Genomic DNA, 16,918 nt, shown 5'->3' with positions numbered 1-16,918 from the left:
TGCACATTTTAACATCTTTGAAATCGAGATGCCTCTGACAAGAAGTGGCCTCTCATAATCTCAGTGGACCAGATGGCAGGCCTGACTTGGTTGTCCCCGTGTGTGCATAGACTTGGCCGGAGCTGTTCATGTGTGGTCACCTGAATCGATTTAGAAGCACTGTTGATGCCCTAGAAGTTTTTAATTGCAGTTTAAAATGTCTTTTAAAAGAATACACTGTCAGCATTGAAGTGAAAAGTTATGATAGATGCAGAATGACCTGAACACACAGCAGGAGGATGCACATTTGGGACCCATGAGGGTGAAACAGGAGGGAAGGAAGCAGGGCTTAAGAATGACATAGCCCAAGGACATGACATAAACTGATTAGAACCAAATAGGTAAAACATGGCAAATAGCTTCCATCAGACCGTAAGCCTCAGTATATGCTCATTGTAACACACCAGCAAGCTAAATGACACACCCACAGGCACCATGACAGATCCAAGGCCAACCATAAACATCAAAAAGTGGGTAGTGACCCAATTCCTGGACATCCCCACCCCTTCTCCAAAGTAGCTGGAATACTCCTACCACTCATTAGCCTGTGAAGTTACCCAGCCCTATAAAAACTGACAGCCTTATACCCTGATGCTGCTCTCACCTTCAGAGATGGCTCACACTCTGTCTGTGAAGTGTTTCTCTCCAAATAAAACCACTTCTTACCTATCACTTTGTCTCTTACTGAATTCCTTCTGTGATGAAACACCAAGAACCTGATTCATTAAGTCTGTATCCCAGTTAAAGGACTGTGGGTTCAAGTCCCAAACATAGTTAAACCGTTTCAACATCATGTTGGTAGCTTGAAATCTACCAAGTATTTACACCACAGAAATTGGCGATCACTACAAACTTTTTCCACCCAGAGAGCCCATTATACATTTTACCCATACATGTCTACTTACAGGATTGTTGCAAATGTTAAATGAAGCGATGGATGCAAAGGACTTGAAACTAAGCAGGATCCCATGGGGCTCCTGGGCACAAAAACATTTCTGTGTCCCCTGTTTCTTGTTTGTAGGAAATAGGCTTCATTCACCCTCCATGCCCTCTCCTGAGTTCCAAACAGCAGGTTCAAATAGTTGCTAATAATGGAGAGAGACAAGGGAGGAGCAGCCAAGAAACGACAGTGCAGCCTTGGGGCAGGGTCCTGGTTCCCCCTCAAGTGGTATACACAGCAATATCTTTGAGCTGTTTTACAGATACTGAAACCCCACCAGGTGGGAAAAGTTAACTGCACAAAGCAGTTAACACAAAGCACAAAGACCCCAGGCCAGTTGCAACTAGAAGGCTGATGATGCTGACTCCCAGTTACCTCACCACCAACCAATCAGAAGAATGTCCATGAGCTAATCACACCCTCCTCTTTGAACAATGACTATAAAATTCCTCACTACCCTCTCCAGGTCAGGACACATAGTTTTGAGGGCATGACCTCCTTTGCCTGATAAAGCAATAGTTTTTTTTTTTTTTTTCTACTTCACCCAAAACTCTGTCTCTAAGGTTCCATTTGGTATTGGTGTACAGAGACCAAATCTCAGCTACAGGCTTGGCATATTGCCTAGCACATAGTAAGTATTTATACATGTAACCATAGCTATATACATCATGCTTTCTTTTATCCAGTGATATGGTTCCAATACAAGGTGATGCACTGGAGAAGAATTTTGTACCACAAACAATGGCTCAATTAGGAAGAGTTTGCTATATATTTGGACTGCACCAAGCCAATAAGACTTCTTTTTTTTTTTTTTTTTTTCAGTTCTCATTAGTTATTTATTTATTTATTTTTTTCTTTTTTTTTTTCATTGATATGAATCAGCCATAGATTTACACTTATTCCCCATCCCGATCCCCCCTCCCATCTCCCTCTCCACCCGATTCCTCTGGGTCTTCCCAGTGCACCAGGCCGGAGCACTTGTCTCATGCCCAATAAGACTTCTATATGTTTCTTGATTGCTATGATAGATCCCATCTTCTGCAATCTCTGGAAGACCTTCTCACTGAGCTGGTATTACTTAGCTGCGCAAGGCTAAGAGAATGGAAATGACACAATCTCTGACAGAACAAGAGTTTCGACAATTTTTGCAGTGAGATTGCAATATGGAATGCAACCTGTAAAGCATCAGGAGAGAGATCAATAGGACACCACAATGTTTGCTGGAAATAAAAACACAACACATTCACTGTGGCCTTTTAAAACATTGCAAGTGTATTTTGTCTTGGAGATCAGCTTACATGAATTCTCGAATCTTTTCTTCCAGTTTTTTAGCATCAGCTCCACAAAGTTCAAAAATCTGTTCACAAATACACAAAGGTGAAATATTTATTGGTTCAAATATGGCAAAGATGAAGCTTTGTGGAATTTTGTTCCTGTTTATAAATGTATCCACTACTCATTTCCATCGTCTGCAAGATACTTCAAATATAAATACACATTAACACACTAAATTTCTGATGTTTTAATTATTTGGCACCTTTTCAAAATTGCTTATGCTAATATTTTAACAGATTTATGTAATTTTCCATGATATTCCTCTAAACTAAGATCTAAAACATATCATGTTGTTGGAAATGAGGAAACCCAATCATTGAAACTTCTCAGGGCATTTATACACTGATCTTGAGGGCTTGCTAATTCATATACATGATCCCCTAAAATCAAATGGCTTGTGATTTCCCATGCCCTGACTTTAGTTCAGGTAATAGTAATGATTCTAAGAAGCACATTTTCTTTTCAATTTTTCACATCTCTGAATTAGGATGGTGCATCTATCAATGAACATCTTTTATCTGATGAAATATGGAAGTTAAAGACCCTTACTCTTCACGATCAGTTTAGTACCAACTGTATGAGGTGGGTTGGAGAAAAGGAAGAGTGTGGGTAAACTGAAGCTGAGACTTGGTGAAGACCTGAATTTCTAATGAGGGAGGTTTCAGCAGCCAGAAATGGTGTTAGGACTTTGGGGGGAGGGGTTAGAAGGGTCTAGAACTAACTTCAGTGCTCAGTGTACAACAGGGAAGACACTATGCCCACAACTAATGATTCTGCTTCCCCAGGTAGCAGCATGGCGCCTGTGGGCATCATGGTTCGTTCTATTTCTTGAAAGTCAACCCCACTCTTGTGCCTCTGTCTTGATCCCATTTCACTTACCGGCTCGCTCAGGGATCCACTTCTATAACAGCAAATTGCTCTTTTGATTCTCGAGAATAGGGTTACCTAAGTGTGGGTGCAGAATTTCATGTTTTATCTGGGTTGTCTGGTTTGCAGCCATCTCCTCTATAACTAGTTCTCTTGGCCTTGGCCACCAGGGGAGGAAGGTGTCAGAAAGGATCTGCAAAAGGCTCTTTCTTAAGAGTCACTGGCAGCTGGATGGAGCCTCTAGGGCATGATGGGAGTCTCATGCTCCTCTCAGGCTAGGGGAGGTACCAAGCCAAGAAGTCTTGGCAGTAACATAGGTAGGACTTGGTCACCTGAATGACCAGGCTTGGCCAGGGGTAGCAAAAGGATGGTAAGCTTAGCCAACTGACCAAAGTACTGAACCCATTGCCAGGAAACTCCTGATCAAGATGAGGCAAAGGAAGCAAGCCTTTGCCTGCTTGGCATGCTCCATGAAGCTGGGGGCTGGGAGCGGAGAGCTTGGGCATGCTTTTCTTTACTCTCTTCACTTGGGGATATTAGGACTTCCTAGACAGCTCAATCTGGTCCGAAAGGAACTTTGTCCCTGGTCTCTAACTGGCTGGGGTGGAAAGCAGGGTGGGAGAGGCTTGGGGTTCACTCCAGTCTCAATCTGTCTTTCCCCCTGTTTTTGACTATGTTTGCAGTGGCTCCCACTTATCCTTCCTTGTGGCTTCTGTCCAAGGTTCCTCCTGAGTCTCTATCCTCTACTCCTCTGCTTCAGGAGTGGCTTGACTCCATTGAAGGCACGTAATAGCTGAGCAGAAGAAAGGCACTGGCAAAGAAGGGATGAGAAGTTCCCAAGGTGTGTCTGTTCCCCATGACCACTGCACGTAATTCTAGACAGTCCCCCGCACCCCCAGTGGTCTAGAAGATGCTGTTTGATCATTCTTATGGCAATGATTCTAGTGGATCTGATTCTGACTCCTTATCTTAGGATCTCCCCCACTGCCAAAAAGCAGCATGGAGCCAGAGTTTGGGGGCCCCTAAAAAATGGGCTTCTCTTCTTGGATGAGACTTCCCTGAATGGAGGGGTGGCACAATCTCTAGGGGTGTAAGAAACAGGAGGGCTCACCTCGAAGGGAGATTTCCAGGGAGGGGTGATTTCCATGACGATAGGGGCTGTGGTATGCCCATGCTGTGACTTGGGCAGCCAGAAGCCACAAATGCACTAAGAGCCTTGGCAACCGTGGAATTTGACTCCTCTTTCTCCTAGATACATTGAATCTAATACAGGGCCACCATCACCCACCCAGGTACCTGAGCCAGGAAACTGAGGCCACTTAAAATATTCATATATATTCAGAACATTGCACAGATGGCAGCATACAGCTTGGCGAGTTATTACAAAAGAGAGGCTCCTCATATAACCACGTCCAGATCAGGATGTAGATATAGCTTAGCTCCTCGCTCCCAGTCATTACCCTGTGCCCAAAGCCAAAGTCTATTCCGGATTTTTCACCACAAATGGGTTTGGTCTGTCTTTAAACTTTTATAAATGGAATCCTATAGTATGTTGTGTGTATTCTTCTCCATCTGGCTTCTTACTCAACATGATGTTTCTGAGATTTATCTGTGTAATGGCCATACATTCATTTTCAGCTTTTTTTTTTTTTTTTAGTATTCTATTGCATGACTGTAACACAGTTTATCCATTTGGGCTATGACCAAGAGTGCGGCTAGGAACATCCTTTGTGCAGACATCTTTGGGGGCATATGAACACCCATTCTTGTTGGGTTCTTGTTGCACAGTTTACCTGAAAGGGGGACTACTGAGTTCAGCTTTTGAAGGAGTTACCCAACAGCTTTTCAAAGAGATTGCATCAGTGTAAACTCCACCAGCGGGGATAAGTGTTCTGCTTGTTCCACACGCTTGACAGCACTTGGTACTGCCAGTCTTCTTCATGCTAACCATTTGGTGGCTTTAGATGACATTAAATTTGTGTCTGAATTCCATGGCTTTTACCCAATCAACTTTCCCCCTGGATTTTAGCAACAGCTTACACATTCTTTCTCCAGTCTTATGCCCCTGAGACTTCTGCCCCTCAAAGCTCAAAAACACAAATCCTGTCATGCTATTTTTCTTTGTGAAATTCTTGAGTGTTTTTCCATCATCATAAAATTTAAGCTTCTTACAGGGATTCCTTGATTCAACCTCCACTGTGGCTCTCTACCATAAACTCTGGACTCAAGCAACAATTTATAGCTGGATTTGTTTGTTCATTTAATAAATACTTAATGAGTGCCTACATGATCCAGATATACAGTGAACAAAACAAGACAAAATCCCACCACAGAGCTCACATTCTAGTGATAATTAAATACTCTTGGTGTATGATTACCATATAATTCCTAACCTCTCATACCACAGACACTTTATAAACTCTCTGCTTCTGCTCACCTTAATCACTTGCTAATCTTAATAAGCCTTTAAGATTTAACTCATGAAGACTTCCCTAAAGTCTTTTTCTGTCATCTCATGGTACCCAGTGCAATTCCATAATCTAAGAGTTGATTTTATTACCCATCTTCCCTATTAGACCAAGGATGGGGACTATATTTTTTCCCTCCACAGTTTTAGTATCTAGCTCAGAACCTTACCCAGAGTAGGTGCTCTATTAGAATGGTATTAACCCTGAAGTGAACTGAGCTAAGTTGAATCCTGGTCATTGAGGGACGGGTCCAAGACTCAGTGCTAAGTTTTGGGGATTAGGTGTTATCTATCTTATTATTTCTTTGTCCAGTTTGACAAGGGCAAACATTATATTTATGTCTCCCTGTCTAGCACAGGTCTTTGCATACAGGAGTTTAATGAATGTAGGTAACAAATGAGGAGCAGTTTACTGATAAGGGCTCATTTCACAGGTAGCTTTCTTTTGAAGGGATATATTTGCAATATCTAATTTCTGCCCCAAATATTTTTTCACTTTAACCTGAATGTTTAGTTGTACCTCTCAAAGCATGCTCCACTCTGAAGCATTAAGGAGTAGTGTTAACCTCGCTCTTCTCAATGTCTTCATTTTTCTTGGACAGCTGCCATCCTAGTAATGACTGCTAATGAAAATTTCAAGCTCCAGTTTGCAAAGACCAGTGGATTATGTGGTGGTTGTTTATGCATTAGAGAACCATGAACCACGTCCAACAATCAGTGAAAAGAAAAACCCCAGGGACTTTCCTGGTGGTCCTGTGGCTAAGACTCTATCCTCCCAATGCAGAGGGCCCAGGTTCCATCCTTGGTTAGGGAAGTAGATTCTATATGTCACAACTAAAAGTTTGCCTGCCGCAGCTAAAGATCCTGCGTGCCGCAACTAAGACCCAGCACAGCCAAATAAATAAATAAGTAGAAAACCCAAACTTTCATTATGGACATTTTCAAACCTACACAAAAATAGAGAATAATAACATGAACACCATCCCCCCATTTACCCACCACCCAGGTGCAACCAGAGGCAGTTTTTTATGCCAAAGACATGCAATCACCTATAAAGAGTTTATTCCTAAAAATAAATAAATAAATAAATGAATAAATAAATAAATAAATAGTTTATTCCTGCCACTGGGAAAATGCAAGGGTGCTGGTGAGACAGTGACTTCTAAGACTATACATCCAGGAGTCTGACTAATGATGTCCTTATAGAATAAGTATAAAATGCTTTGGTCAGTTGATACAACTGAGTGAATACTGAAGTTACATTTGGACCACTTGTGTGAAAGTTCAACAATTTTCAGACATCTGCAGTTAGAAACAACAAGAGCAGCAATAAAATTCTCAAAGCAACAGCAACAACCATCATAAACCAAAAAGCCCAACCAAACTAACCCACCGAAGATACTTCTTGGGGGATGGGCTTACGGAAATTCTTGTATGAACAATACAAGTTTATAATTGAAATAGTATGATATTCTTTTTCTTCTAAGACATTATATGTGATTAATAAGATGAACAGTGTATATCCAACAAGGGAACATTTAAAAGTACCTCAACCTTCTACTGAGAGGTGGACAGTGTTAATTACAGTTGGTTCCTATCTTGGCTTTTTTCTCTGACTCTCTGCCTCCAGCCACACTCATTCTTTCCTCAGAACCATCTGCATCATATTGCAGGTATTTGCACACTTCCTCTTTCACTTTCACAACACCCAGGGCAGACTCTGCAGATGCAAGCAGGGAAATTAAGGTTTTTGGAGCTGAGCAAAAACTAACCAAGAAGACACGGCCTCTTTGAAGTAGTCTGTTTCAAACAACTTGAATTTACTTGCACCTGAATTCAGGAAAAGAGCATATAGAGCAATCTGTTAGCTAATCTTTCCTTAATCTATACTGGCCCTTTTCTCAACTTGTTCCAGTAGTGATATTTCAATAACCTACTAATTCACTTTCATTTTCCTGTAGTAGAGTTAGAAACTGCCTAGGCACCTGTTTCTCAGTTTTCTGGTGGCATAAATACTTTTTTGGTAAGGGACCTGGTAATACCCATCTTAGGTTTTACAGGCCATATGGTCTCTGTCGAAACTACTCAAATCAACTCTCTGTACTATCTGCAACTTTTACGTAAATCTAAATTTTTTCTCTATAAATCTATAAAGTAATTAGCCTCCAATGAATAAAAATAAATGGAAAAAAAAAGAAAAAAATCTATAAAGTTATATAGTATTGAAAATACAGTATACTTTTTATAATGATAATGCAGTAATAAACTTCCTTTTACTAAAGAAAAATCTACTCAAGTTATTAGGAGAACCACTGACTAAAACAACCCAAGCTGGCTAGGCATGATGGTGACCACTTGGGTGAGTTATCTTATGATAGGAGGTCCCGGTAAGGAATGTGGAACTAACAAGCTACATCAACTAGAAGAATTTGGGAAAGGTCTAAAGGAGAGGAGATGCCAGCTCATATGTCCTACCAACCTCCCAGAATCCTTCTCACTGGAATCCATCTTGGCTGAGTGATACGTGTACCACCAGGAAGAACCCTGAGTCATAATGATTGGCCAGAGACAACCCAGAAACTGACTCCATTACCATAAAACCTGAGACAGAGAGTCACATGAAAGAGCAGTTCTCCTGGGTTCCCTTACCTTCCTGCTCTCTGCTCAGGCGCCCCTTCCCAATCAAATCTTTTGCTTTTCAACACGTGCATCTCCTCAGACAATTCATTTCCGAGTGTTAGACAAGAGGCCACTCTCAGGCCCTGGAAGGGGTCCCCCTTCCTGCAACAAAAACAGCTATTGTAGTGCAAAGGTAGCTGTGATAACATTTAAACAAATGGGCATGGCTGTGTCCCAGTAAAACTGAGGGTCAGATTTGTCCCTGGGGCCATAGTTCGCCAACTATGAATAAGTATGGCCATCAACTGAAGCTGCCTGAAAGTCAGTCACTCAGGACAAGGGGCTTTCTGTTGGAGGGAAGAAAGAGGCATGAGTCTAGTGTTGTAGGAACTTATGTCAGCTGCATTGAGAGCACGACACGTGATTTTGGACTCTGGCCAGAGAAAATGTTATCCTGCCCATTACTGGAAGAGCGGGAGGGAATTTCGTTCTCGGAGATAAAAATAGTTTGGAGCCATTCCTTTCAATGGCATATACTATTGTTTTTATGTTTCCATTAAGCAATCCGCTCAACTGTCCAGTATTGGGAAAATATACCTGTTCGCTATATCCCTTCACTTTCTCCTCCCTAAGTTCAAAGGTAAGCTTATCAGCTGAGCCTAGACAAAGGAATGAGCTCATGCCTGTCCTCCTCTTCCTTTTAGGAGTGTCTGCTCAAGGGATAGGTCTGTCTCCTTCTGGAAAGCATATTGGAAGTAAGCCTAATATCTGCCTTTTAAAGATAACTCTGCAACCCACTCCAGTATTCTTGCCTGGAAAAGTCCATGGACAGAGGAGTCTGGCGGGCTGAAGTCCATGGGATTACATGACTGAGAATGTGTGCACGAGGGTGGAGGGAAATGGGTTGGTAGCAATAAAGTGGTAGAACTAAAAAAAAAAAAAAAGATAACTCTGGAAAGCCATCACCCTCCCTTTGGGGGCTAAATAGTTAGAAAAAGCAGCTTCCCTTTGGCTCAGGTGGTAAAGAATCTGCCTGCAAGGCAGGATACCCAGGTTTAATCCGGGTCGGGAAGTTTCCTTTGGAGGATGGAATGGCTATCCATGACAGTATTCTTGGCGAGAGAATTCCATGGACAGAGAAGCCTGGCAGGCTACAGTCCATAGGGTCTCAAAGAGTCAGTCACAACTGAATGACTAACACTTTTTTTTTTCACCATTACAAAAACAGTAGTATTTCCTCCACCTGGGTGGGTAAGTGTGTCCTCTGCAGTCCCAGATTCTCCCATAGATGGGTCATCTCAAGGTCTAGGTTCCAAAAATCTAGTGGAAAGTCTTTTGACATGGATCTAAGCCATGTTCTTCAATTACCACAATTTAGCACTATTGCTGCTTTTAATAAAGGTGACACATCAATTTTCCACATGAATCCATGTGAGAGAAAAGGTTAACATAACAGGTCTGGTTGCCTATTCCTGGTGTGTCTCCAAGAGAACCATGACTTCACTAAGTCCTCCAAGTGATTGGAGGGATTGTGGTCCTCCAAGTGTTCCTTGTGTTAGCGATCGATGATTTTGTTGTATATATCTCTGGAGCAATGGACTATGCCATTGCTGGCTTATTAAGCTGCTTTGCATAAACATCAATAATGATGATGTGCACCTAGTTTTACTGTTGAGTTTCCATTGTTATGGCTGGTTGTGAAGCAATGGTTGCTTAGCAAGGTATGTCTATGTGATCAGTCCCCATGTAAAAAAACTCAGACCCAGAGACTCAAAAAGGCATCCTTAGGCAGAGACATTCCATACATATCCTTGAAGTTCCAGCTAGGGAGTGCTTGTCCAGGGGAACTTAGAAACTTAGGTACTGCTAAATAGCCCTGGACAAGAAAGAACATCAGAAATTTGTGCTGGACCTTTCTAGATTGCAACAATGCCTATTCCCCCCGCCCCCCCCCCCCCCCGTTGCTTTAACTCTATGTTTATTGCTGTAATAAATCTTAGCTATGAATATAACATGCTATTGAGTCTTGTTAATCCTTTTGTGAATCACTGAATGAAACACTCCTATAATTTCAGCAGTTTAAAATTCAGAGAACAACAGGGCTGGGACTGGGGTGGAAAATTTAAGGGGTGCCAAAAAATTTTAGTAATGAAGATAAATAATATCTTAGTACTTTAAAAAAATACTTTAAAAAAAGTATTAAAATTTAGTGCAAAAAAACCATGATAAACAAAACATCAAAAATTCAAATGAAGACACGCTTCCACCCAGCAAGTGCAGTATCTTGCCTCACCCGAAACCCTGCCCTGGAGAAAAGACATACACAAGTAATTACTGCCTTTAAGTTGCTAAAGCTGAGAGCGTATCTTTAGCAATCTTTAGCAAGGTTGCTAAATGGTGGTAAATAGTTGCTGTACTTCTCTGACTTTCCCTTCATGTTCACTTAGTTCTTGCCTCCTCCAGTCAATTAATCTCTCTGCCAACACAATAGATGCTCATGGAGCTGATATGTAACCCCTTCGAGGCATTGATACCTCTTAGAGCCCTGAAGACCGCGTGAAAGCTCTTTTCTTTTTCTGCTCACGCAGAATGCCTCTGTAACTGTGCGGAATAAGTTTCTTCAGTCGTGTCCAACTCTTTGCAACCCTATGGACAAGGAGCCCACCAGGTTCCTCTGTCCATGGGATTTTCCAAGCAAGAATACTGGAGTGGATTTCCATGCCCCCCTCCAGGGGATCTTCCTGACGCAGGGATCTAACTTGCATCTTTTATGTCTCCTACATTGGCAGGTGGGTTCTTCACCACTCTGGCCACCTGGGAAGCCACAATCTATTAAGACTGAAAACCACTGGGTAGGTAACTCCAGAATGCTAAGATGACTTAGCTTAAATGCATATTGTAGTTACTCAAAGAGCTTTAGAGGTCTCTGATAACCTTTATTTCTCTATTTCTATTTACCTATAAATTTTCAGGGAGATAGGTACACAGCTAGGTCCTGGGGCTCGAATAATAGCTACATTTCATAATATACACCAAGTCTAGTGTGAGGCACTTAATTTACATTGTCACAAATTTTCATGATCAAGGTTCAAAGACACATGATGTTGTTGCTATGAAGGATGAAACTGAGTCTAAAGGTGGTCAAGGTACATTCCCAAGATCCTCACTAATAAGCAGCAGACCTGGAATTCAACTTACGATCATTTGACTCCAGAGATGGCAAGTCAGCCACAGACACTTTTTTGGAGTGGTGGGTCAAACGCTGTTTTTTATGAACAAAGACCGTTTGGGAGGGTGATTCTCCAGGGACGACCATTCTCCTCACTTCCTACTATCTCATCTATTGTCCCTGCCTGGCCTTTGAAGATGCTGAGTATGTGACCGCTGCTTCCAATCCTATCTTCTTTCCAGCACCCAACGGTGCCGCCCACTTGGGATTCTTTTCATCTCTGTGCCTCCTTCAAGGAGGGCGCTTGCTAGAAATGATGTCCCTGTCCTCAGCTGGAGCCCACAATTCACGCCCATAAGGGCAAGAGCTTCCTCTCACTTAAAATGAGAGCTCAGTTCTTCTGAATTATTCATTCGTGAATAACTCGTTTATTAGCATCTATGTATTTACATCCCATCGCTCTTATCTTTCCTAAGTGCTTTGGGAAACCATCTTACTCTCATATCAAAAGATGAAAAAGTGAAAGTCGCTCAGTTGTGTCCAACTCTTTGTGACCCCATGGACTGTCCATGGAATTCTCCAGGCCAGAATACTCAAGTGCATAGCCTTTCCATTCTCCAGGGGATCTTCCCAACCCAGGGATTGAACCCAGGTCTCCCACATTGCAAGCGGATTCTTTACCAGCTGACCCAGAAGGGAAACCCAAGAACACAAGAGCGGGTAGCCTATCCCTTCTCCAGGGGATCTTCCTGACCCAGGAATCGAACCAGGGTCTCCCACATTGTAGGCAGATTCTTTACCAACTGAGCTATCAGGGAAGCCCAAAAGATGAAAAGATGGAGCCAATTTCTGAGAGTTGGCCCATATTTAAGCAGTTGACTAAGACCTGGCAAATCTCTGTTACTCTTCCTTCTCTCTACTCCATAGACTTCTACTAATTTTAATCTGAAACCAATGTTATGAACATAGGGGATCTAGTGATTGGCTTCAGAGGCTCACTGAACAGCCTAGCAATATATGCACATTTTGATTTAGGTGCATACATATATTCTTCTGGAAAGAGTTTATAGCCTCTATTGGATTTTAAGAGGGTCTATAAACCAAGTTTATGAACGACTCTTAACAGAATATAGTATAATATTGTGGTCACAAAAATCAGCCAAGATTTTGGGTGTCCCATCTGAAAGACACCAGAGGAATGCATTTTTATTTTTTGTTTTCTTTTTCTTTTTAGTTTTTTAAAAAAATTATTTATTTTTAATTGAAGGATAATTGTTTTACAATATTGTATTGGTTTCTGCCACACATCAACACGAATCAGCCATAGGTACACCTATGTCCCCTTCTTTTTGAACCTCTCTCCCACCTCCTACCCCATCCCTCTAGGCTGTTACAGAGCCCCAGTTTGAGTTCCCTGAGTCATGAAGCAAATTTCCACTGGCTATCTATTTTACATGGTAGTGTATATGTTTCCAGGCTTTCTTTCTTTTTTTAACCACAGTGAATCTTACTGGATCACACTATGATGGCCTAGATGGAAACACTCGGGGACAGAGCAGGAAAGAACAATCCCACCATATTTATTACCTCGAATTTGCTTTGGCTGGCCTTTGGCCTAAAACTGTGAAATAATTAGAGCTGTTGTTTACAGCGCATCCTAGCCATATGTTCATCCAACCTCTGCATGAAAACTTCCAGCAGCAGGGAAGGTCCATTATCCACCATAACCCTAGGTCATGGTTATGTAACTTCATTTGATTTAGATTTTTAAAGTTTTATTTTGTGTATAGTCTATGCGCTTTGCGAATATTTTAAATGAGCAAGACTCAAGGGGCTAAAATAATAAAACCAGGGACTTTCCTGGTGGCTCAGTGCACCTGGATAATAATAATCCGCCTGCCAATGCAGGAGAGACAGGTTCGATCTCTGATCTGGAAAGATCCTATATGTAGCAGAGCGACTAAGCCCGTGTGCCAAAACTATCAAGCCTGTGCTCTAGAGCCTGGGAGCTGCAACTACTGAGCCCACATGCCTCAACTACTGAAGGCTGCCTGCCCTAGAGTCTATGCTCCACAACAAGGGAAGCCACTGCAACGAGAAGCCCACACACAGCAATTAGAGAGTGGCCCCCGCTTGCCACAACTAGAGAAAAAAACCTGCACAGCAACAAAGACTCAGCACAGCCAAAAATAAATAAAAGTATTAAAAAAATATATAACAAAGCCATTAAAGGATGATCCAGGGTGGAGTTGGCAGTTAGGAAACACCAGGAAACTGAAGGTAAGGGAGACTATTGTATTTGAGTAGAAGAGGTAATCCTGAGATTTTTGGCAGCAGTGAAAAGAGAGAAACCCAAGGGATTCTCTAAGTCTTCTGGTCTAATGAGAGGAAGCTGATCATATTTTCAAGGGAGGCGAACATTCCCCTAACTCTCAGTCCTATGAGGAATTATCATAAGGTTTTTTATACAGTGTACATTTTAAAAGGCATTAATGGACAGTGGCTCTCTGCCAAATGTTTTACCAGAAATGTAAAGACATTTCTCAAAACATTTCTTCATAGAAGCTCAACTCTAGGGGTTTTAAAAATACTAGATAAGTAGCAGTTAACTGCTTCAATAAGTCAATTTTCAGTTGTGCTGTCCCAGAAGAAAGAGGAGAACATTTATGGAAGTGGTCTCAGAGAAATGAACTTAATTTTTTGCTATCCCAGGAAAATGGTGAATGTTACAGTAGCCTTCCTATTGACAGGTGGGGGCAAATTCACTGGTGGTGGTGGTTGTGGTTTAGTCGCTAAGTCGTGTCCGACTCTTGCGACCCCATGAACTGTAGCCCACCAGGCTCCTCTGCCCATAGAATTTTCCAGGCATGAATACTGGAGTAGGTTGCCATTTCCTTCTCCAGGGGATCTTCTGGACCCAGGAATCAAACCCGGGTCTCCTGTATTGCAGGCGGATTCTTTACTGAATGAGTTAGGACAGAAGACCTATTCACAGGGACTTTTTTTTTTGCCTGGCCACTCCAAACTTCCTCTGGTTCCAGTGATTTTCTTGTGCAGATCACTACCAGGTAGAGCCTGGGGAGAATTTCAGAGGTCTCATGGTTTGCCCACATCTCTGGATGTGATGGTTAGGAATGAGAGCCTTATAGAAACCCTGCAGGGTTGCTCAGTTACCCAGTGCTGGGGGTGGAGCCAAAAGAGGTAAAAGATTCATAACGTGTGTGCGGGCATGCTCAGTCACGTCCAACTCTGCAATCCCATGGACTGTAGCCATCCAGGCTCAGTCTATAGAATTTTCCATGCAAGAAAGGCAAGAACACTGGAACAAGTTGCCATTTCCTTCTCTAGGGGATCTTTCCAACTCAGGGATCGAACCTGAGTCTCTTGCATCTCCTGCATTGGCAAGTGGGTTCTTTACCAGCTGGATCACTGGGGAAGCCCAAAAGATTTATAATACTGTGTCTATATATTTCTCCTACCCCATTTTTTTTTTTTTTTGGTGCCTTTGTCTTTTTCACAGAAGATTGATATTTTCTGTCAGTCAGAACCAGCATTACAAATCTTTTCCACAGGTTTTCAAATGATATCTCAATTGCTACAGATATGAATCCTTCTGGAGATATGATTACATATACACAAACAAAAAAATTTGGAAAACTCGGCAGTGGCCACAGGACTGGAAAAGATCAGTTTTCATTCCAATCCCAAAGAAGGGCAATGTTCTATGTTCAAACTACTGTACAATTGCATTCACTTCACATGCTAGAAAGGTAATGCTCAAAATTCTCCAAGCCAGGCTTCAACAGTCCATGACCCGAGAACTTCCAGAGGTACAAGCTGGATTTGGAAAAGGCAGAAGAACCAGGGATCAAGTTGCCAACAGCCACTGGATCACAGGAAAAGCAAGAGAATTCCAGAAAAACATCTACTTCTGCTTCACTGACTATGCTAAAGCCTTTGACTGTATGGATAACAACAAACTGTGGAAAATTCTTAAAGAGATGGGAATGCCAAACTACCCTACCTGTCTCCTGAGAAATCTGTATGCATGTCAAGAAGTAACAGAACTGGACATGGAACAACGGACTGGTTCAAAATTGGGAAAGGAGTATGTCAAGGCTGTATATTGTCACCCTGCTTATTTAACTTATATGCAGAGTACAGCATGTGAAATGCTGGGCTGGATGACTCACAAGCTGGAATCAAGATTGCTGGGAGAAATATTAACAACCTCAGATATGCAGATGACATCACCCTTATGGCAGAAAGTGAACAGGAACTAAAGAGCCTCTTGATAAAGGTTAAAGAGGAGAGTGAAAAAGCTGGCTGAAAACTCAACATTCAAAAAACTAAGATCATGGCATCTGGTCCCATCATTTCATGGCAAATAGATGGGGAATAAAATGGATATAGTGGCAGATTTTATTTCCTTGGGCTCCAAAATCACTGTGGATAGTGACTGCAGCCATGAAATTAAAAGACACTTGCTCCTTGGAATAAAAGCTGTGACAAACCTAGATAGCATACTACAAAGCAAAGACATCATTTTGCCAATAAAAGTCTATATAGTCAAAGCTGTGGCTTTTCCAGTAGTCAGGTATGATCTGAGAGGTGGACCATGAAGAAGGCTGAGCGCCGAAGAATTGATGCTTTTGAACTGTGGTGTTGGAGAAGACTCTTGAGAGTCCCTTGGACAGCAAGGAGATCAATCCAGCCAATCCTAAAGGAAATAAGTCATGAATATTCATTGGAAGGATTGATGCTGAAGCTGAAGCTCTAATACTTTGGCAACCTGAGGCGAGGAGCTGACTCATTGGAAAAGATCCTGATGATGGAAAAGATCAAGGGCAGGAGAAGAAGGGGGCCAAAAGAGGATGAGATGGTTGGATGGCATCATCAACTCAATGGAGAAGAGTTTGAGCAAACTACGGGAGACAGAGAATGACAGGGAAGCCCGGCATGCTGCAATTTATGAGGTTGCAAAGATGACTTAGCATCTGAACATTTGATATCATGACATAAACATGCCAAGTTTTAAAAAATAACTCCATAACCAGCCTGCTAATTTAGTGCTATTCAACAAGAAATTCTAGTCTCAAGAAAATTTCTTGGGAGATAGATATCCATGTGATAATCAAAGGCTTGCTGGATGACTCTGCAGTTAGAATACAGGGAGGCAGATCAGCTTAATGGACAGGGTCATCAGTTCAGTTGACTTTATTTTCCATTAGCTAATCAGCATAAAATTCAAATCTAAGTTCCTAGTGATCCCTAGAATACAGGTATCTTGTTCCATTAATTCAAAAGGGATCCGTACCCTACAGACACCAGTTAAATACTTGATGATAAGAGGTTGCTCCACCCCTAGGGCAGGGCTCTTCTACCTCCAGATAGAACCGAGACCAAACAGGACCAAGTCTTTCCTCAAAAGCATGGCTATGGATTTGCTCCAGAGCCTAGATACAGAATCAACTGAGAATCC

The 16,918-nt window shown here is 42.0% G+C and overlaps 1 protein-coding gene across 2 annotated transcripts in view; it reads right to left on the bottom strand.

Moving 5' to 3' along the window:
* Window positions 1-2,232: 2,232 nt before the first annotated feature.
* TXNDC8 (thioredoxin domain containing 8) overlaps window positions 2,233-16,918 on the bottom strand; it is a 34,647-nt gene continuing 19,961 nt past the window's right edge. The window contains exons 6-7 of one of the 2 annotated variants that reach the window (XM_043870644.1): window positions 3,194-3,259; window positions 2,233-2,336 (exon numbers count right to left, since the gene is read on the bottom strand). In XM_043870644.1, the coding sequence (XP_043726579.1) occupies window positions 2,274-2,336; window positions 3,194-3,259 (129 nt within the window). In that variant the 3' untranslated portion in view covers window positions 2,233-2,273. Of the gene's footprint in view, window positions 2,337-2,870; window positions 3,260-16,918 lie in introns of those variants that run through there. The other variant, XM_043870643.1, reaches the window with a different exon arrangement.

The sequence above is a fragment of the Cervus elaphus genome, chromosome 16 (assembly GCF_910594005.1).
Source record: "Cervus elaphus chromosome 16, mCerEla1.1, whole genome shotgun sequence".
Classification (NCBI taxonomy): Eukaryota; Metazoa; Chordata; class Mammalia; order Artiodactyla; family Cervidae; genus Cervus; species Cervus elaphus.
Note: the sequence above shows the minus strand (reverse complement) of the source record. Positions and strands in the feature narration are given on the sequence as shown.